The sequence below is a fragment of the Salvelinus sp. IW2-2015 genome, unplaced genomic scaffold (assembly GCF_002910315.2).
Source record: "Salvelinus sp. IW2-2015 unplaced genomic scaffold, ASM291031v2 Un_scaffold16339, whole genome shotgun sequence".
Taxonomy (NCBI): domain Eukaryota; kingdom Metazoa; phylum Chordata; class Actinopteri; order Salmoniformes; family Salmonidae; genus Salvelinus; species Salvelinus sp. IW2-2015.
The window spans coordinates 48,002-71,689 of NW_019957542.1; the positions used below are offsets into that span (position 1 = coordinate 48,002).

Sequence of the window (23,688 nt, forward strand, 5' to 3'; positions counted from 1 at the left end):
TACACTTCAACTGTGAGAGACGGAATCTAAAACAAAAATCCAGACAATCACATTGTATGATTTTTAAGTAATTAAGGCAACTAAGGAGTGGCTCCGTAAGAAGCATCTCAAGGTCCTGGAGTGGCCTAGCCAGTCTACAGACCTGAACCCAATAGAAAATCTTTGGAGGGAGCTGAAAGTCCGTATTGCCCAACGACAGCCCCGAAACCTGAAGGATCTGGAGAAGGTCTGTATGGAGGAGTGGGCCAAAATCCCTGCTGAAGTGTGTGCAAACCTGGTCAAGAACTACAGGAAACGTATGATCTCTGTAATTGCAAACAAAGGTTTCTGTACCTAATATTAAGTTCTGCTTTTCTGATGTATCAAATACATATGTCATGCAATAAAATGCAAATGAATTACTTAAAAATCATACAATGCGATTTTCTGGATTTTTGTTTTAGATTCCGCCTCTCACAGTTGAAGTGTACCTATGATAAAAATTACAGACCTCTACATGCTTTGTAAGTAGGAAAACCTGCAAAATCGGCAGTGTATCAAATACTTGTTCTCCCCACTGTAAGTTCAAAGATGAAAAAGCCTAGAAGGAGAAGAGATGACTAGAAACAATTCGGTTGGGCGTTTTATGTGTGGATTAATTGTTGGAGTAGAGGACCTTGTGCATTTCAGGTAAAATAACAACTTAATGTTTATATACCAGGACAAATTAGCTAGCAACCGCAAGAAAGCTAAATAGGACAAATTAGCTAGCAAGTGCAAGCTAACTAGCTAAATTGCCATAAATGTTTAATGCTTTTTGACCTGTCCCCAAATTAATGTAATTGGTTCAGAGTTTGTTTTGATATTTTAACCTGCGTGTCGTGATCGCGTTTGGTGTAGGGGGACAAAAGGAATTTATGCACGATGGTGCACGCGCGCAGACGGTTTGGGTTCCGTGTAAGGCTTAAGAAGGTGTGAACGATGCTGAATGGGTGTAGTCAAAGAAGAGCTCTCCATTAGGTGTACCAAAACATTCAAGGGCCAATTTTATGATCCCACTGCCACTGAAAAATGAACAAATTACTTTCCTATAAAAAGCTGGAGCCATATTAATGATTCTGTTATGTTGGAAAGGCCACATTGGGCCTGTATAAACAGAGGAGGGGCAGCCTGTAAACAGTAACAGAGGTGTTAGTGAGAGGGAAAGAGGCTAACTTTAACCATGAGGCACCACTTCTCTGGACGGAGAGAAAAATACACAGTATGAAAGGTGCACAGTTCTACGTCTCTCCCCTCACGCCAACAAACGTGATATTTCTAAATACACTGCCACCATCAAAAGCTAGCATAATTTACATACTTGGCTTCCTGGAGTAGACACTACAAAGACTACTATTCACTCAAGGAAAAATGTGGCCTTAACCAGGTTGTTTACTTGCTAGTGCTTGTAGGTCTCTGCTTGTTGTTGTTTACCTCATAGGCCTCCCCGGTGAACTCGCTCCCGCAGAACTCGCACTTGACCTTGCGCTTGGGGCAGTCGTGCTGCAGGTGGTCGGGCAGGTCACGGCGCGTCAGCTTGATGGAGCAGCGGTTGGGGCAGGGGATCACATTGAAGGCGCAGGTGGAGAAGTGACCCTGATGGAGACGGAGGGAGGGGGGGAGAGAGGAATGTGTCAGCAGCAAGACACCGACACGCTCTCTCAGCCTGCATTTAGCATTTAGCCAGGCCTCCGCTAGCAGATAACCCAACACACTGGAGGCACGAGACACAGGGCTATGGTCATAAAAAAGGTATCTTAGACAGGATGAGAGAGGGAGAGGATGAGTGAGAGAGAGGGAGGTAAAAAAAGATAAGAAAGCCAGGCAGGCAGCTACTGACCTGGAGCTGCTTCATCTGTCCGGTCCAGCGACAGCCTTCCTCACTGTGGATGCAGCGGATGGGCAGAGCCAGGATCTGCTGCTCCAGCTCTGGGTCAGGGAAGATCTGTAGCCATGACACAACCATGAGGACATGATCAGCACTGGCTCACAGGTATAGATATACCTTGTCCAGCCTATCTCCTGTTTCTGTAGCATGAGGCAGGTTGACGTACAAGTACACTGCCTGTACAGGAAGCTATCTCCTTAATACTGACTGCAAAACACAGGCGTCGGGTCACACTGGGATAACTGCAGTATAAACCCTGGATGGTGTGGGGAAATAGTGGCCGCACCCAGGGCAACACTCAAACTAATATAGTGTGTGACTGAGTAAGACAAAGGGTGTTTCCAGCAGTTAGGAATGATTATCATGTTGATGCCTAACTAAGTGTATTAATAATACAACGAAGCCTTGACAAAGAGGGTCTGAGCGACCAGCAGCAAAACAGCAGAAGAGGAAGTTAAAAGTACTAGTCCTGGACACGAAGGACGAATGAATCAGTCCCAAAATTAGGAATAACAATTGAACTTCTGTGAACACAAGAACACATACCGCAATGTTTATGGAATTATAGTTCATGAAATGTAGAAAACATCAGAGAGAATTAAAGTGAGGAAGGAGGGAGAGAACACCCCATAGTCACTGATCAAGAAGGATGAGGTCCTTCTCTATCCAATCAAGCCAAACCTGCTCCCTAAAGAACAGTATCCTCTGGATTTACAGATTTAGAACACACAAATGCTCTCCGTGACAACCCTTGTGAGGCAGCACTGCATGAATCTCCGTCCATATGTTGCCCTGGCTGCCTCTGTCACACGAGGAGAAAAGGAACTTCCTCAAAATGTCAAAGCTGTCCCTAAAACAAATAACAGCTCAACTGTAGTCACACGCCTTCATACGAGAAGCGGTCTCTTTCTCTATAGGCTATGAATCAAAACATTGAGATACTATGGTTTTACCATAGCCTAAATGTTTTTTTTAGACATAAATAAGTACTCTGTAAATGTTTATGTTCTCGTCACCCTATTAGAACTGTAAAAGTCTGAATTGTAAAAGGTAAATGTGCAGTGGAACTAAAAAGGGTCCAGTGAATAATACATTAGGGCCAAAAGTAGATCTGAGGTAAAACTTTTCACTCTCCTGACTTGGCAAAATGTACTGGTCCATTAACTTACATGAACTGTTATGTCATCGCAAATAAAAGCTGTGTGCTACAGTAGTTTAACTAGTGAGGATGAATTATATATCACATTCACCATGCTGTAATGAAAACTGCCTTCAAGTCACCAAAATATAAAGTAGAGAAGAATCTTTCCATTTGAAAAGAGCTCAGCACTATGGCAGAGAATGTGTGTGTTGCTCCCGGTCTGTGATGTGTGTGTTGTGTGTCAGGTTGGGTACTATGACAGCAACAAATAAAGAATAGGTTATCTGTGCAAATGGACCAATAAAGCAAGTATTGTATTGTGCTACAGAACAGCACTGTCTCTTACAATGTACTGCAGCATGTGCGCAGCATAATAATGCATGGTGAGTGATTGAAGCAGATAACCGCAATACTATTTCCTACTGGAAATCACATGTGCTGAGCCAAGATGACAAAGAAACCAAATCCTCTAAAGTAAACCTTAACACACCCTTATTGTTCCAGCCTGGGAGTCTGCGGGGGACTGCAATAAAGACCTTTTAATAACATAGTCCCTGGAGGATCATGTAACTAAAGCTGTCTGTCTGTCTGTCTGTGTTTTGGAATAGACAGTCAGCTGCAGTCTCACAGCAGAACCCATCCCTTTACATTACTGACGTTCTGCTTCCTCTCTTTGACAACAGGGCCATATTTTAATGACATGTTGCACTGCCTGGGTGAAATGAGAGCATTATTAGAATTTAGTTGTGTTCAGGGGAGGGCAAGGACAGGGACAAAGTGTAATGAGCTGTACCCAGGGAGCTGGACTGTGTCCCAAACGGCACCCTATTCCCTATATACTGCACTACTTTTGGCCAGGGCTCACAGGGTTCTGGTCAATAGAAGTGTACGATATAGGGAATAGGGTGCCATTTGGGACGCAACCCTAGTCACCAGCAGGGTGTATTTTACAGGTGACTGGGAGGCTGTGAAGGTATCAGTAATTACCAGTGTCTGACAGGTGTGCAATGAGCACGTCCTCCCAGTGGGGACCCGTGTACTGCTTCTCTGTCGTGTCTACAGTCTCCTTAAGAGCTTCGCTAGCGGTCGCAGCTCGGCATAAGCAGCGCTACTCCACTGACCTCACCACCTCACTGGATTACTGCCTCTGAACTCCTAACACACTTTAGCATGCTAATGTTCTAGTATAGAGCACGATGGGCCTACTGTATGGGCAATTCATTAATTCATGGGAAAACTAGCCAGTGAGACTGTACAGTAACTGAGATGATGAATTAGCGTTAAGCGTTAAGCTTGGGGTCCTCTCATGCACAGAGCAGAATTAAGTCCTTATCCTTTTGCTGCACACTCTGGCACAGTGGGAAAATCAAGTTTGTGGGAGAGTCATTCTTTCATTACGAATAGAGACTGCCACCATACACCCCCTGTACAATCTGATTAAATGCTTAAAATAAAAGACGGAGTAAGAAGCCAAAAGTTTAATTAAAGAGATTTAGATGTGGTATTCTTTCTCTGGACCGGGATGAAGAGTTTTAGGAGAGTTACTGTTTTTGTGATTTTGCCTCTCTTTTCGGTAAGATTAACGCAATACCCTGCTTTTCTCCAGCAATGCAATACTTAAAAATATAACACAACCTTTGACTTGGCTGCTAGGCTGGAGAGTGCTTTTACCACTCCCCAGCCGCTCTCCGGTTGTGTAATCATGTCTGCTCATTTGTTTTTCATGGGTACTGTATAAAACTGTAAAACTTCCATGTTGACAGTAGTGTGCGAGAGTGAACTGTTTTGTGCATTGAGAAACGGACCGCCATCAACCCTGACATTCCAAGGGGAATGAGTAGCCTGTGGTCCTTCGTTAGCACAATTAGTGGGCCTATACGAGGATGGCAAGCTAGCTGCCTGAGCCCTCTGTCTGTTGGTCTATGGGTCTGGGGTAAGGGACATGGTGACTCATGTGTCCTTGCGGTTTCCCAAATGGCACCCTATTCCCTAAATAGTTCACTACTTTTGGTCAAAAGTGCCATTTGGGTCACACCACTTCAGATTCACAGTTAAAATAAGGCCTCATCTCAGCCTGACCAGGACGTGGTACAACACACAGATTTACATTCATAATAAGTGTGTGGTATGGGGAAGTTACTGGGTAGCCCAGAGACATGATTTTGTAAGAAGGAGCACATCAGAAAGTGAGGGTGAATTCTGTTGATTGGGGCGTGTTTGTAGGCTTAACTATGGTTGTAGGCTTAAGTATTGGTTAACTGGCACACAGATCGTATTCAAACTTGAATGGGTGGGACTGTCGGGGACATGTGAGAAAGTGGATAAGTTAGTTTTAACCGTACCTTGGCATAGTCCAGGGGCAGCTGGTCCTCTGGGCACTTGAAGACCCCCTCACTGTAAGACATAAGAAGGAAAGGACACGTTAATAATCATTGACAATCCATTTTTATGATAGGGTACCACTGTCCTAAGATGTCCACACACAGTGCCCTTGCCTCCCCTCCAGTTGCCTTCAAAAAGCACCCCCACACCCATTCTCTGCTCTCACACACACACCCATCCCAACCACACTGCACTGTACAATAAAGCCAGCTTAGTTTCTCTGAGCCACTAACTTTTATGAAGTTGCCCTTTCATGTTCCCTCCCTCCAGGGATTTATTTCCACAAATTCACAGTTGTATTACTGGAGAGGAAAAGAGAAGACGTTGCAGCCTGATCTGTCTATCTATAATACATTAAGGGCTTCTCTCGCTCGCCCCCACCCCTACCCCTCCCGTTCTCTCTCGCTGTCATGTCAAAGGTGTTCATTTTTACCCCTCTTTTTAAAGGCAGGGGGATGACAATCTGAGCGTGTGTGAAGAGGCTTCCTGCTTCCTATAAAGAGCAGGAGGCCGGTAACTTTGTACCCTCCCTCCCTTCTCGATTTTCTCCAGCGGCAATAAAACCCAAATTAAGATCTGAGATCTGGTTTTATCACACAGGCAGCGCCAAAAATGAAACACTCACTGCCTGCCCTGATTTAGCTGCCTTTTACCAAGGGCAGGAAGAGATGGGTGGCCTGCCATGAGATGGGTGGCGGTGGCCCTCTGGTAACAACGCAGCACGTCCCCAGTCCTGATGCCACCATGAAATATTCACTCTAGTAAATAATACAGTTGACGTCAGTAGTGTAGGCAGGCAGTGGGGGGGGGGGGGGGGATCACCGTGTGAGCCCATAGATGTACTATGCAGTAGATCTACAAACAAGGCGCTGACAGAGCAACTTTGCAGTATTTATTTTTTTTTTTTGTTATTTCTTACAAGCATTTCGCTACACCCGCAATAACATCTGCTAAATATGTGTACGTGACCAATAACATTTTATTTGATTTACAGCAAAGCGAGTCAATAAGTGACACAAAGAGCAACTTTAAAGGGCCACCAGTGGCAGATCCCCTGAGATTTTGCCTGCCGAGAGTACAGGGGAACCGAGTGCAAACTGATTTTCCATGTACAATCTCGTGAAAATGTCAGCAGTCAGACGTCAACAGCGCGCTAAATGAATGGTAGACGAACGGGAAATCCACATTGGGTGCGATGTGTGCACTCCTTAAAGAGTCGTGTCTGTAGTGTAGTGGTGGGCTGCAGCCCCCTGCTGAGCCATAGGGGTGGCTGGGACATGGATCAGGGGGATCAAGAGGGTCAGTCAGTCAGTCAGTCAGTCAGTCAGTCAGTCAGTCAGTGACATGAGATGAGGATGTACTTTCCTTTCCTCGTGGCCCAGTGCACATACATAGGATCGTAATGTAATTGTCATAGGCCGCAGCCAGACAGGAATTTTGCAACAATTGATAGAGGTACTGTAACACTCATAGTGAAATGCTCCTTTGCTTTGCATACCTTTTCATTGCCCATGAGGGGGACTAAAATAACCTCAGCGTTTTGGGTTGAAGCCACAAGGCCCTGAAGCTCCATCTGTCCTACTACCACCATGTACGAGGTAAACAACAGACAAAATCTTTAATGAACAGACTTCTCCTGACCTCTCCATTCTCTAAAGTACATTAATAGATTAATGGGAAAACAAAGAGCCCGAAGGGGGCAGGGAGGGCAGTGGTCTCTGCTCCCAGGGTCCTACAATGGGTGCCTCCCAAATTGCACTCTCTCCTATATAGTGCACTACTTTTGCACTATGTAGGATATAAGTTGCCATTTGGGATACATACAACATCCCTATTGACCAGGGTCCCCGTGGCCCTTGTTACACCCTGGAATCTAGTTGGCCTCAATGTCAATTGACAGAGCCTGAGGCCCCCAGGGAGTGGACCAGAGACCCAGGGCCATGTGGTGGTGGAACACATGATCAGTGATCATCCTGCACTTTGCCCCGGCTGGGCTGCCTGGCCTGCCTCTCCAGCTGCTGTGGAATCAGCTGCATGCAGAACAACAGACSAGAGGGAKGASAGGGGGRGGGGGGGGGGGGAGAGAGAGGTGAGGGAGGGGGAGGTTAATGCATTACGAGACGGCAGTAATTCCAGTCCATTAGGGTCACTCTGTCAGCAGGGAGCTGGAGAGCAATTAATAAACAACAATGCGTCTGTAAAAAAATAAATCTGTCGATCACCAGGTGAAAGAGCCCAGTCAGCAGAACATCTCATATGTACTGTGAAATCATTTACTAATCTCCATCATTAGAGCTTCATCTATTTGATGTTGATGATGCGTTTTAGAGCCACAGGGCCGGACTGCATGACGCAGAGCTGTGGGTTACATCCCAAACAACACCCTACTCCCTATATAGTGCACTATTTTTTTACCAGGGCCCACAAAAGTAGTGCACTGTATAGGTAATAGGGGGCCATTTGGTACGTGGGGCTGTGTAGTGACTCTTCCCCCATAAAGAGAAAGGAAATAGGAACAGACAGAAAGGGGCTCCTTGCTGGACTAGACAGGGGAGATGTAAGCAGCGCAGGAAAGCAGGGTTTACAGGTAAAGGACCCACCCAGGCTGCTCCTCTGCTCTGCCTGACACAGAGAGGCAGACAGTCGAAAAAAGCGTAGTCACAGCCTGTCAGGATTATTCCCTCCCTGCTTTGCAGAGAAAGTCCTGCAGCCACACATTCATCTGCTTGGCCCGCTGTTCATAATGCTACCCGACTCTACAGCCCGCTTGTTTGTGGAGCTCACTGCCGCTTTGTGACAGCACATTAGCAGAGAGGAAGGGGCATTGGATTAATAATAGCTTCTATACAAGTCTTCCCCTTCTCTTGACTACTTGAAGACCTTCTTACAGTGGAGAGTAAGGTTGCACTAATGACTGTTCAATGCCCTTGACTACTTCAATGCCCACCTCCAATCACTCAGCACTGTGTGGCTGTGAGAGGATCAACAATATTGTTATTGTAACACTGAAAAAAGGGAAAATTACTTTGCATACATACAGTACAGCCTGATCACCCGCAGGGACCTTGCACCCTGTCCACTTGACTCACAAACCAACGGCATTACTGATACCAACAGTTTCACTCCAACTAGGCTACAGTTTCACAGGAGAAAAGTATGTGCCTACTACGATACACAGGTCAGAGATAACAGTGCCTGACTTGAACACAGCTCTCACAAGCAAAGTCAATGATTACACAGGGTGAGCGGCTGATATACTACAAACTAACCAATCACTCATGTTGGGAAAGCACTGCAGACAGAACTGCTCAGTAACCACATAGCGTGTTTAATATAATCACCACATTAAAATGTCAATGGGTTCCCATCCTTTCCCTGTCTCTAATAGCGTGAGAGTAGCCTAGGCTCCACAGCTGTTGTGCTGCAGTGCAGGGAGGCCACAATCCGATCCAGCAGTCCCGCGGACCAAAACAGCAGAAGGCTGGATGAGTATGCCCCACACCTAATTACATGTTCAAAATCACCCACTTATCTGGTCAGACAACAGCCTTCTCCCCAGTTCTAATTAGGGGCATTTCCCCTCCATGGGTGAAAGTCCCCCCCAGCATGACCCTATTATTTCCCTGTACCCCCCTGACCCATCCCCCACTCCCCAGCCCCTAATTGCACCCTCTCTCTTGCCCTCAAATACTCTTGTAGGCCCGGAGAGCAGATTAAACATCCATCCATTGAGCCCAGTGATAACGATGAGGACAGCAATCACAACACTGTACCGTCACCCTCCATATGCCTCGTGACAGGCAGACGGCCGCCGAGAAGAACAAGACAAATCCCCCAGGTTTGGTTGGCCTGCAGTAGACTGCAGACAGGCTGTCTAGGGCCAGTACAGTACAGCCACCACACACAGAGAAATAGGAGATGGCTCCTGATCTCCCTGACTGCCAGGGACACACCAGACCCTAACCAGGTTTACAATTGTAAAGGGCATGGCTGTGGAGAGCTAAACAAACAACTCTCAGAGGAGTTTATGAGAGTTCTGGAGAGTAGGACGTCTGTGACCTGTTAACGTCCAAAAGAGAGTTCTACTATTGCTGTGAGAGGTTGTCTGCGTCCCAACTAGTACCCAATTCCTTAAATAGTGCACTACTTTTGACCAAGGCCCATAGGTCATTTGGGACTCAGAGGAGGTATTTTCAAACTCAGAGATCTTATCAAGACACTTGACTGGGTTGTCTGGCAAGTAGATGTATCAGGCCTGGCTTGCTTGTCTTCTCTGGAAGCTTACCCTGAGGTTTTATGTTCATCCTCATGCAAAATCATTTTATTTTGAAGTAAAGAAGTGGATTAACTCTTCTACACAAACAAGATCTTAAATGCCATCAGTTGCTTTTATTCAGGCTTCCTGGCTGTCAGTCTCCCAGCTGATCCCAATTCCATGCTTCTGCTACCAGAATGTTGGGAGAAAACAGGAATCTTGTTTCATCTCAGCAGGAGTTCCCTTAATCCCCTAAATCCAATAGTTTTTTGTGTGTATATGAATGTGTGTGTATATGAATGTGTGTGTTTATGAATGTGTGTGTGTGTGTTATAACTCACATCAAATTATCAGCCTCTTGTTTCCAACAGTAATGAGGCTGTCATTATAACTGCCCTTTACAAGCCCGTTGACAGACTAGCCTCCCGTCCAGGAGTTGTACTTGTACATCAAACTGCCTCCTGTCCACAGAAACACGACCCTAAGGGCCATTCTGGCTTGCACAATATAATATATGCACAATAAACCTATCCTATGCAATGCTGAAAGGGAGAAAATGTAAACCCGTTCCAGTTGAATTAAATGGAATTAAACAACATTTTCTGTTGTTTATACGATGCCTAGTAGTAACCAACAACAGATTGGGAGATTTCTTGCTGATCTTAGTAGAAGTTGGAGCTAATGAAAGGACTCTAAATCACAGCTCTCCTTCAAAAGATAAAGAGCCTTCATCACATTTGACTAAATACACTACATGACCAAAGGTATGTGGACACCTGCTCATCGAACATCTCATTCCAAAATCATGGGCATTAATATGGAGTTGGTCCCCCCCTTTGCTGATGTAACAGAATCCACTCTTCTGGGAAGGCTTTCAACTAGATGTTGGAACATTTCTGTGGGGACTTGCTTCAATTCAGCCACAAGAGCATTAGTGAGGTCGGCCACTGATGTTGGGCGTTTAGGCCAGGCTCGCAGTCTGCATTCCAATTAGTCCCAAAGGTGTTCGAGGGAGTTGAGGTCAGGGCTCTGTGCAGGCCAGTCAAGTTCTTCCACACCGATCTCAACAAACCATTTCTGTGTGGACCTTGCTTTGTGCACGGGGGCATTGTCATACTGAAACAGGGAAGGGCCTTCCCCAAACTGTTGCCACAAAGTTGGAAGCACAGAATCGTCTAGAAAGTCCTTGTATGCTGTAGCGTTAAGATTTCCCTTCACTGGAACTAAGGGGCCCAGCCGAACCATGAAAAACAGCTCCAGACCATTATTCCTCCTCCATCAAACTTTACAGTTGGCTCTATGCATTGGGGAAGGTAGCTTTCTCCTGGCATCTGCCAAACCCAGATTAGTCCGTTGGACTGCCAGATGGTGAAGCGTGATTCATCACTCCAGAGAACACGTTTCCACTGCTCCAGAGTCCAATGGCGGCAAGCTTTACACCACTCCAGCCGACGCTTGGCATTGCGCATGGTGATTTTAGGCTTGTGTGCGGCTGCTCGGCCATGGAAACCCATTTCATGAAGCTCCGCATTAGCATTCCCTGCTCCCGCTGAATGCGGACTCAGTTTACAGCCTGGACAAAGGCAGGGGCAGCAGCCCAAATATGCAGCCCCTATTCCCTACATAGTGCACTACTTTTGACCAGGATTCATAGGGCTCTATATCGGAATAGGGTTCCATTTGGGAAGCAGCGAGGCTCACCTCAGACTTCTTCTTTGTCCCTGGGAGGAGAAGGAACTACCTCCACTTTCTCTATGTTTAACACTTTTTGGGTTACTACATGATTCCATATGTGTTATTTCATAGTTTTGATGTCTTCACTATTATTCTATAATGTAGACAATAGTAAAAATAAAGAAAAACCCTGGAATGAGTAGCTGTGTCCAAACTTTTGGCTGGTACTGCACATCTTGTTTTGTTTTGCCTTTTTAAAATCGGGGTTTGATTGACTGATGCATAGAGGACATGCTTGTACAGCAAATGTCATTTGTAAAATCATATCTGACTCACATCATTGGTGTTGGAATTGTCCAAGTCCAGTCAGTGACAGCTTACTGTGAACTGACCATGTCTGTCTATCTGAAGGTCACGGACATCAACAAGAGTTGATTCAGCCTCATAGGTATTAGGCCTAGTTCCTCAAGATCCAGTTTGTTCAAGCCTTGATCCAGACAGTATGTATTCTGTATCTACTCTACTACAGACACTCTTAAGACATTTTCATGAGTATTTCTACTGTTGTTCTCAGCCACAATAGCACAAATGATGCAAGTGGAGGAAAGCCAACTAGGCCTCATACTACAAGGACAAGTGTGTGGGTGGTTGTCTGACAGCGTTTCCAAGGCTCTCTCTCTCTTCCTGCTCTCCCTTCAACATACTGGATATGTTCCAAATGGCACCCTTTCCCAAATGGCACCCTATTCCCTTTATAGTGCACAGAGCTCTATGGGCCCTGTGTAGTATAAAGAGAATAAGGTGCAATTTGGGACACAACCACTCTCCTCACTAGGATGAAAGATATTGACTAAGGTAGAAGAAACCCATGGGGGAAACTACTGTGTTTATATAGCCTACAGACAGACATAGCATTCAGACAGTGAGCATCCCCATCCAAGAGACGAGCTTCGTGATCAACACAAAATATACACTTGTGGCCAAAAATATTGGCACCCGTGCACTTTTTTCAAATAATACACAATTTCTAAAATGGCCTGGACAATATTATTGGCACCTTCTATAAGTAGTTAAAAATCATTTGATTTCAAGCAGGTGTTTCTCCTTTACTTTGGAATTGAACTCACCTGTAGTGAGTTGCAGGTGCCTGCGATATAAAAAAATCACAAATTTAACCAGTTTGATCAGAGAAAAGGACTCCTTCTCCTGTTTTGTGTCACTGTGTGTACCGCAATGAGCATGGAGAAAAGAAAGAAAACCAGAGAATTATCTGAAGAGGTCAGACACAAGATTGTGGCCAAGCATGGACAATCAATCTCAAGGATACAAGTCCATCTCCAGAGACTTTGATAGTCATGTTTTCACAGTACGTAATGTTATCAAGAAGTTTAAGGCCAAAGCCCACTGTAGCCTACCTCCCTGGACGTGACTGCAAGAGAAAAGTTGATGGAAGATTGCAGCAAAGGATTATCTGAATGGTGGAGAAAGCACCTCGATCAACTGCCACACAGATTCAAGCTGACCTTCAGACACAAGGTATGACAGTTTCAACAAGCACCATCTGTCGCCAACTCAATGAAAGGGGGTTATATGATACTCCTATCATATAACCCCCAGGAGGACCCCACTGCTGAGAGAGAGACATAAGAACGCCCAACTGCAATTTGGCAAAACACACCTGAACATGCCAAAATCCTTATTGGGGAATGTTCTGTGGAGATGAGACCAAATTTTAGCTTTTTGGTAAAGCACACCATTATTTTACCCCTTTTTCTCCCCAATTTCGTGGTATCCAATTAGTAGTAGTTACTGTCTTGTCTCATCGCTGCAACTCCCATACGGACTCGGGAGAGCCGAAGGTCGAGAGCCATGCGTCCTCCGAAACACAACCCAACCAAGCCGGACTGCTTCTTGACACAACACACATCCAACCCGGAAGCCAGCCGCACCAATGTGTCGGAGGAAACACCGTACACCTAGTGACCTGGTCAGCGTGCACTGTGCCCGGTCCGCCACAGGAGTTGCTAGTGCGCGATGAGACAAGGATATCCCTGCCGGCCAAACCCTCCCTAACCCCGGACGATGCTGGGCCAATTGTGTGTCGCCCCATGAGCCTCCCGGTCGCGGCCGGCTGCGGCAGAGCCTGGGCTCGAACCCAGAATCTCTGGTGGCACAGCTAGCACTGCGATGCAGTTAGCACTGCGTCCCGGGAGGCCCCTCACCATCTCTATGTTTACAGAAAAAAATGAAGCCTTCAACAAAAAGAGCACCTTCCCTACAGTCAAACATGGAAGAGGTTCTGTGACGTTTTGGGGTTGCTTTGCTGCCTCTGGCACTGGGTGCCTTGAACGGGTGCATGGTATCGTGAAATCAGGAGAATAACAAGGCATTTTGGAGTGCAATGTCAGACCCAATGTCAGAAACCTGGGTCTCCTTCAAAGGTCATGGGTCTTCAAGCAGGACAATGACCCAAAATACACTTCAAAAAGCACCCAGGAATGTTTCAAGACAAAACGCTGGACTGTTTTGAAGTGGCCAGCAATGAGTCCAGATCTAAATCCCATTAAAACTTCTGGAGAGATCTGAAAACAGCAGTTGGGAGAAGGCACCCTTCAAATCTGGGAGAACTGGAACAGTTTGCACAAGAGGACTGGGCCAAACTGCCACTAAAAAGGTGCAGGAAGCTCATTGATGACTATAGGAAGCGCTTAAATTGCAGTTATTTTGACCAAAGGCTGTGCTACCAATTATTAAGTCTAGGCTATTTTTAATGGATATGTTAAGTTCTGAATAAAAAACAAAGGTTCTGTAATATTAAAGAATTGTGGAGACCAAATACTTAATTTCAACGTAGTTACTTGAAAAAAGTGCAAGGGTGACAATATTGTTGGCCACGACTGTAGGCCTATACCAAGGCCATCATATCAGTTCCTTATTCCACACAAGGAGGATGTGTCTCAGGAAGACAATACTTTTTGATTCATAAACAGTATTGGTAAGGATGCAATTTTGTGTTTAATGAGAGCTTCCCATAACTCAGGTGGGGGTCAGGTGAACCATAAAGAGTCACTGGGTGCATCCGAAATAACACCCTATTCCCTATATAGTGCACTACCACCGTGTGTCTCGGTGATGCCATTCATGCACAGAGAAAGTGGAGGAAGTTCCTTCTCCTCCCAGGGACAAAAAGGGATGGGGTGAGCCTGGCTGCGTCCCAAATGGCACCCTATTCACATGTAGAGCCCTATGGGTCCTGGGCAAAAGTAGACCACTATATAGGGGAAATGGTGCCATTACAGACGCAGGTATTGATCATGGGACAGCTCTCTAGAAAAATTTACAAAGATGGAAGTTCTTTAGATGCAAGTGACGGCACTAGTTTGCGCCGCTTACTTAACAATATAAATTTTTCTTTGCAGTTCTCCAAGTGAGCTGGCATTTGTGAGCACAAGCCATCTGTGAGCTAATTCACACATTCCTACCACATTCAAAGGTTAGCAAAATATCAATTTGTTTTCAAATGCCATCTTTGTTTAGCAGCACTAACGCAGGCAGTTGTTGAAGGGTAATAATGCGTTAACGTATATTTTCCAAGGGTTTTAGAATTGCATCATAATCAAGCTTTTGAATGCTGCTACGAATTGCATGCATGGCAGCAACTCTTCCCCCCCCCCCCCCCCCCCCCCCCCCCCCCGAGTAGAGCTTAGGGGAACAAGCTAGCACGTCAAAACCTGACAACAAAAAAGGGCAAAGTTATGTTCGCTGACATCCTTGTAAGAAAAGGAACAGACGGATAGTTCTCTGACTTTTATGATATCAGACGTATGTTCTGAGCCACAGGGAGTTCCCTGAGAATACATCATGGAATAGGTTCTGCACACTGTTCTGATGGGGATCTGAGGTGGTTGATCGGTTGGAAACCAGGAGCGTCTGCTCTACACCGTTAGCCTACACTGTCACTCATAGTGGCACAGCTCTGATGCAAGTGTGTGTTCTGGCGCAACAGAAAACACTGACCCCCCAAAGGGTCCAGGCACCTGCCAGAGCACAGAGGAGAGGGTGAACGGAGGGGAGGGGAGGGGAGGGGGGGGGGCGAGAGGGTTGGAGGGATGCAGCCATCTGCAAATTGGGCTCAAGTCTCTGAGACGCCATAATCCATGTTTAAGTGTGTGAGAGGAGGGGAGACGGAGCTTACACTCCCTCACAATCCCTGTTGCCGTCTCCTTCCATCAATGTTACTGTGCTATGGACATGGAGTCTTCATCAGGGGAACCAGGGCCTCAGAATCTTCATGTAGCCTGCAAACTGCCAACCCAACTGCCAACCCAGCACAACACAGTGATATGAAACCCTTTCTTGTCGACTTTGTACTTTTGTAATAGTCAATCGGATGAAAATACTGTCAACTCAGTAATTGTATGGTTTTCTTGAACTCGCTTGAACTGGCAAACCTTCACTGGTGATCTATAGCTCAGCTGGCAGAGTTAAGTGCTTCATTGGGTTTGTAATGAATCCTCTCCAATGGGATAGACTGCATACAAGGCTGGATTTAACTGTACTGTTTAGCCTACATGTACTTGGATGGTACTCAAATAGGATAAATAATTTAGCAAATGTAATGCGTTCCAGGGCTCTAAATTAACATTTTTCACTGGTAGCACTTGTGCATACATGAAATTTAGGAGCACCAGAAAATAATATATTTTTAATTGATTTAGGTACAGCCTATATCGGACCTGTATGAATTCAAGCAACTGTTGAAGCATGTTGTGCTCTAGAAACTAATAGGTAACACTGCAAACACACTAGTTTATTATAAAAGCTAAAATGTTGATATATTAGATTTCTACATTGTGTAAAAGCACTATTTTCCCATCGAGATGCATTAAATTGAAAATTGTACACCGTCACTTTAAAAACGTCAGTTTGGTGATGATGAGATGAAAGAGAACTGTCAATAATTTATTGCTATGATCAAAGATCATGGACATACTGACAAGATACATGTCTCTCCGTCGTAACAATGGGAGTTGTCCACAAAGCGGCTGTCTAGCTCCCACCTATCCTTTTTTTGGATTGGTGGATACATCTCATTATTGTAATCCTTTTTTGAATATTCAATGAGGGTTGTTGACGTTAACCACCTGTATTCAATGAAGAGAGATGCTATGCTACTAGCCGTATGCCATAAATATATGCATAGCCATCTCGTAGTGCTGGTTACTGCTTTTTGAGGTTGGTTTAATAATTTTTTAAAGAATCACGTTAACACAGAATTAAAAAAATTATACAAGTCCCATGATGGTAGTGACTGCCCATTACTGCTTATTACAGAAAAAGAAAAAAGATGCCATTACTATTTCTCTCTATTGATCTCCTGAAGAAGCTATCCCTTTTCCTTTCTTTCTGTTCCCCCAAATGTTTTGATATACTGGTAAATTTATCTGGTTGTTAGCCAGCCAATGAGGTAACAAAGTCAAATCAAACTTTATTTGTCACATGCGCCGAATACAACAAGTGTAGACCTTACCATGAAATGCTTACTTACAAGTCCTTAACCAACAGTGCAGTTCAAGAAGAGTTAATAAAATATTTACCAAACAAATAAAGTTTTTAAAAAGTAGCAGCAGTGTACAAAACAAATGGGTAGGGGGGGTCAATGTAAATAGTCAAGTGGCCATTTGATTAATTGTTCAGCAGTCTTATGGCTTGGGGGTAGAAGCTGTTAAGGAGCCTTTTGGTCCTAGACTTGGCGCTCCGTGCAGTAGCAGAGAAAACAGTCTATGACTTGGGTGATTGGAGTCTCTGACACTTTTATGGGCTTTCCTCTGACACTGCCTATTATATAGGTCCTAGATGGCAGGAAGCTTGGCCCCAGTGATGTACTGGGCCGTACGCACTACCCACTATAGCGCCTTACGGTCAGATACTGCAGTTGCAATACCAGGCGGTGATGCAACCGGTCAGGATGCTCTCGATGGTGCAGCTGTAGAACATTTTGAGGATCTGGAGACCCATGCCAAATCTTTTCAGTCTCCTGAGGGGAATAGGTTTTGTCGTGCCCTCTTCACAACTGTCTTGGTGTGTTTGGACCATGATAGTTCGTTGGTGATATGGACACCAAGGAATGTGAAACTCTTGACCCGCTCCACTACAGCCCTGTTGATGTTAATGGCTGAACAAAGTGACTGAACAAAGTATTAACGAATGGTTAATAACACGCAAGTAGTTCTAGAACGGCCCACAACATGGTTTATGATATATCCTTGCGATCCACTATAGCAGGGTTTCCCAAACTCGGTCCTGGCCCCCTCCCCCCAAAACCAACTCATCTGAATCAGCTGTGTATGTAACGGGTTTCGTCCTCTTCGTCTGACGAGGAGTAGTAGGAAGGATCGGAGGACCAATGCGCAGCGTGGTAAGTGTCCATAATGATATATTTAATAAATCAAAACGAACACTGAACGAAAATAACAAAAGTACAAACAAACGGAAACAGTCCCGTATGGTGAAAACACTAACACAGGATACAGGAAACAACCACCCACAAAACAAAGAAAAAACAGGCTACCTAAATATGGCTCCCAATCAGAGACAACGACTGACACCTGCCTCTGATTGGGAACCATACTAGGCCAAACACATAGAAATAAGACAATCTAGACATACAACATAGAATGCCCACCCACATCACACCCTGACCAAACAAAACATAGAAACATACAAAGCAATCTATGGTCAGGGCGTGACAGTGTAGTGCTAGGGCAAAAAACAAAACATGCACCCAGAGTGGGCCCCAGAACCGAGTTTGGGAAACCCTGCGCTATAGAAAGATAAAAATGTTACGCCAGTGGGTCAGATCTTTTGACCTGGTTGGGTTAGAAGCAAGTCGCTTTCGCTGTAGTAATGGTGCAACCATGATGCTAACGAATCTGCACTCACTTGTTTCTCTAGGGCACTCTGAAACAACGCTACAGCGAAGCCTTATCATTACAACAATTATTATCTGGGAGATGTTTCTTATAGTTGCAAAGTGCTCCCAAAATAAAACTCCTGGTTGCACAGCAAAATATTTTGTCAGATATGCGGCCAAATTGGTCACACTTTGGAGCCCTGAATGCATTGTCAGATCATTTTTCCACCCACATTTTTTATATGCTGCCTGCATGCAGGAGGTACAAGTGAATCAATTCAATTTCACTAACTCCTGCTGATATGGGTCCAGGGTGGGGGTTGAGATGGAGAGCGGTCCCATCAATCCTACTGGGAGCTAGCTGGGCTCTGGCTGCACACCACGCATGACTGCAGCCGCCCTCATACTCAACACACTCACAGCATAGACAAAGTATACACAGCCAAGAAACCCCTTAGAGACACACACTGTACACACACCACCATGCAGGACCAGCAGTATCACTGCTCTGAGCACTTCAGTTGAACCCATGACAACCCATCTAAGAATGGGGACTTGATGAGGGCATAAAAAGGAGAAGGTTGTCTTTGATCTTAAGTTTGAGCAGCATCCCAAATGGCACCCTATTCCCAATATAGTGCACTACATTTGACCAGAGCCCTATGGGCCCTATATAGGGAATAGGGTGCCATTTGAGATGCAGCCAAGGTGCTCCCTAGCCACTGTGCTTCTACACCTGCATTGCTTGCTGTTTGGGGTTTTAGGCTGGGTTTCTGTACAGCACTTTGAGATATCAGCTGATGTACGAAGGGCTATATAAATACATTTGATTTGATTTAGTGGAGTGGGGTTGATTGGGCTTCTCACAGGGCTTGGCTACCACCAGGGGCCAATGAAGGTTCTGGGTTTGACATGGCACACATGTGAGAAGGAGCCACTAGCCTCTGAAGAAGTGCTAAGAGCTCCTGTCAAGGTATTAGAGGTGTGAAACACCCCACTCTGATCAGTACTGTCTGCTTCTACTCTCTTTACTACTCACACCCACACAACTCTGGTAAACTGGGGCACTATAAAACAAAGCAGAAGCTTAATCTTCAGTTTACACATATTGGACTCAAATTAGCATACACACACACACAGTAAATTCATTTCCTCACACATGCATTTCCTGACGTTTTAATGACAGATGGCAGATCTAATTCTAGCTTTGCTTTCAGGGGGCAGATGTCTGCTGTGGGGGTGATCCGCAACGAGTGACGTCTGCTGCCTTTGAAGGGCTGTGGTGCCGCCACAGTAATCCTGAAGAATGCCAACCAACGCTGGGCAGAGGGGCTCAGAGACTGGCTTATGACTAGCCCAAGCACTGATTGGCTTATTAAAAGAGGCACTTTGTCTTATTAGAAACACATAGCATAGGACTAAGAGACTGTCCTGCCATCACTCCTCAAACACTGAGGATGTGTCACAATTGGCATACTATTTCTTATGTAGTGCACTACTTTTGACCAGGGCCCAACCTGAGTGAGCTACTGGAGCCAGAAAGTAAAGCATACATCAACACAGTAAATCTGAGACATAAAGGTGACATCCTGCCCCCTTCTCAAACTCACAGGAGGTATTCAGACTCCTCTTACAAACACCTCACTAATCTCAGGTATTCACCGGCAGGATATCCGGCAGAGGAGAAGAGTGCAGGTTTGGTGTTAATCCTGAGGGATGAGAGAAACAGAAGAGTACTATTCCATCCCTGCTTCTTAAAGCACTGTCTGTGATTAGTTAAGACACTGCTGGAGGTATAAGCTCCTTAATGCAGAGGTGAGATGGTTCCTCATTGGGAAATGAAATCTGTTTGAGACCTCATGGGACAGCCTACTTTAGGGATAAAGACTATAGCATCCCTGAGAGAGCGTAAGTAAATCCTCTGCACATTCTAACAAAGGCAAAACGCTGTAAGACTGCCAGAGATTAAAATGGCACTTTTTCACTACTTACCACAAAAGTTGCCTTGATACTTACGACCAAACTGAAGTATGACATAATCAGCAGACACATATCATACAGTAGACTAGAGGTTTCACCCAGAAGGCATCCCACCACCAAAGAACACAGTCAGAGTACTGTGAGTAGAATGTCTATCATCCTCTAGACATGAGTAGGGCTGTGGCAGTCATGTACTGTAATTTCGTCAGCCGATTGTCAAGCAAATAACTGCCAGTCTCACAGTAGTTGACCGTTCTTTAACATAAACACATTTAGCATCTCCTGGCTAGCCTACAAGCCACTGATGTAGACCTTTGGAACGACATTTTAAAAAGTCTAATAAATCCATGTAATATAGCCTACACCATTACAATAAATCCATTATTTATTTTAGACATGTCTTAAGAAACATGATATGAAGAAAATGTAGTCTATTTCAGAAGAACAGAATAGCATACTCTGAGTTGTCCTTATGTTAGGTCCTGATCTGGCTATGCCATATGGCTGTGGGCTACACTAGTTCATTTAGCAGACAAGATTTGCTTAGCATTCCATGGTATTATTTTATAGTATGAAGAATACAATTGAACAAAGCTGAATAAAATAGAAAGGATATTTTCTCCAAACGATTTGAGGGAGTGCGCACATGCTATTCTGTGTTGAGCGGTTAACAAAGAAATACGTACTCCTATATGCTTAATTTAAAGTTATGTAACTTTAGTTGTGATACAAACGTTGGGCTATATTGTAAGGCTGCATGATGCGACTCTAATGATGATTTGAAAAAAGTTGCTTGAAAGGCATGAGCTCTGCTTTGTTTTTTTGCACAGGCTGTACACACTTCTCTCATTCACAATTTGAAAATTATCTCCCCCAAACTTGGTTCATTTTCATGCCAGCCACGTAGGCTATACTCCTATTGTAAAGAGAAGCAATGTGCATAATATTAGGAAAGTTGAGAAATAAATATAGTAGGCCTGGCCTATAGAAAACTGATGGGATCCTCCTCTTTTTAATAGAGGCCTTCACTCTGTTTTCTCACACAATTGCATAGACTATAGAAATGTTGCGCAACATGAGCTCATGGGCTCTCATTAAGTGTTTGATTAGATTTTCGATTACATTTACATTGATGTCAGAGTGATTAGAGGGACAATAGAGTGCTGAGTACCAGGCAGTTAGCAAGTTTGGTAGGCTACTAATGACCATCAGCAGCATCAGAGCTTGGAGAAGCCTAATTACCACGACTAAACGGTCACATCGAATTTGACTGCTGTCAGGACTCGTGACCACCGGTGTGGCGGTAATACGGTCACCATAACAGCTCTAGACATGGGGAGTGTTTGGTGAAATACAATCTCGATAAAGCCTCGAGTCCATAGCTATAAACCATGCCCAGTGATAATATACCAGGGACACAGAACTGAGAGTGATGAATATGCCCATGGCTAGTTTGTTTCCTCCATCAGCATGTATCCCCAAAGAGTAATCCTCACCCTGAGTGCTTGTGAAGAGTTTTAAAACCCCACTGATATCTGTTACTCCCAAGAAAAGAAAAAACGTTCTCTCCATAAAGTATTACTGGCAGCTGTCCAACTACAAGTAATATATCTATCACAAGCCACTTAGCGGTTTAGTTTCTAAATTAGGCATCCTTGAAGTGTTCTTAGTCCAAGGCTCTACACTACAGTCAGTGCCACTAGTGACCAGTGACGGTTCATCGACCCTCCAGCCCAGTTCACTGTGATTTACCTGCTCCCTGACATCACAGAGCACATTTTACAGTCATTTAGTCATTCTGTTGGTTGAGCACACTCCTTCCATTATTCTGTTCTCACTGAGGCATAAGGCGAGCCGGGCAGGCAGAGCCCCTTTGAATGCCTGGACAGCCAAGCCCTCTGCTCCATGGTGGAGTTGAAATCAGTGCTTCGTCCATCACTGAAATAATGCACACATAACACAGTGACTTGTTCCTACTCCTCACACAGAGAAAGGAGTCATAAACAAATGTTTACTTTATTGCACTTTTTTTTATTGTCTTTTCCTACTAGCACGGACTTGGCTGATAAATTCTTTATTGAGGAAAAATGTACTTACCACAACTACAATGACTAAAATGTAAATGTAATGAGGTTCTGCAGAAAGAGACCATACAGAGGCAAGCAGAAAACCCGATCTGAAGTGTCCTGGCCCTCTAATCATGCGTCAACTTCTTTCGTCACACCGGTCAATGGAAAAGTTTAGGCGATCACAAAAACTGACACAAATTAGGGAGAACAACAATGGCCTGCCAACAGGATCGCACGGTGGCAGGCCCACATTAGCATTGTGCTAATCCAGGAAGCTGATGGCTAAAGGCGGATTACCTCACCAACTCCATGCTGCTTCTCCCCAGCACACTGTCCCAGGGACAGCAGGTGGGCTGGACACATAATCCCTCCCTGCTACCAATAATGTCTTATGGACTACATATCTTCTGATTTGCCTGCATCTGCTCTCAAGCCTGCACAGAGACATGCAAATGTAGCAGTATGCTAGCGTTGGCTAAAGACGGCACTGGTAAGACTTATTTTAGTATACGAACCTCTCATCACCACTCATTGCTTTTAAAACATTCACTGTGTGAGATGTCAGCAAAATGCAACAAAAGGCTTTTGAGAAAAGGCAGGGAATTAATTAACATCAAGCTATGTATACCTTGCTTCTATGGCACATCAATAGATGAGGAGTAAGTTAGACAAATAAGATACAATTGAGGACTGTTGAAAGCAATATTTTTTCTGTGTCTAACCTATCTGACCTGTGATTCACCACCGTGCTCCAATTTCATACTCAATGCCCACAACAACCATAAAGCCTTTCGCTGGTTGTAAAGACCAGAGGGGTTCATTGCAGGCTGTATTTGTGTCTGGAGGGAACAATGGAGAAAAGGAATGACCTTCTTGTCACCTTTTAGGAGTTGCTGATACAAAAAGCCTGAATGGGTGCACTAAAAGGAGAACCTGTTGCCATTAAATGTCTAGTTATGTTAAAAGAGATAGCACCAAGGTCAAGTTCCAACTTGCTCTCCTTTCTTCACCTTGATACGGTTTACATAGAATATAGGTGATCTACTGTGCTTAGTGCTTCACCCATAGCTTAGTGCTTCACCCATAGCTTAGTGCTTCACCCATAGCTTAGTGCTTCACCCATAGCTTAATGCTTTACCCATAGCTTAATGCTTCACCCATAGCTTAGTGCTTCACCCATAGCTTAGTGCTTCACCCATAGCTTAGTGCTTCACCCATAGCTTATGCTTTACCCATAGCTTAATGCTTCACCATAGCTTAGTGCTTCACCATAGCTTAGTGCTTCACCATAGCTTAGTGCTTCACCATAGCTTAGTGCTTCACCATAGCTTAATGCTTTACATAACTTAATGCTTTACCCATAGCTTA

The 23,688-nt window shown here is 44.7% G+C and overlaps 1 protein-coding gene across 1 annotated transcript in view; it reads right to left on the reverse strand.

The window, feature by feature from the left end:
• The window catches only part of traf4a (tnf receptor-associated factor 4a), a 48,994-nt gene that overhangs the window by 6,205 nt on the left and 19,101 nt on the right, over window positions 1-23,688 (reverse strand). The window contains exons 2-4 of the mRNA XM_024146274.2: window positions 5,390-5,441; window positions 1,859-1,963; window positions 1,453-1,614 (exon numbers count right to left, since the gene is read on the reverse strand). Coding sequence (XP_024002042.1) covers window positions 1,453-1,614; window positions 1,859-1,963; window positions 5,390-5,441 — 319 coding nt within the window. The remainder of the gene's footprint in view (window positions 1-1,452; window positions 1,615-1,858; window positions 1,964-5,389; window positions 5,442-23,688) is intronic.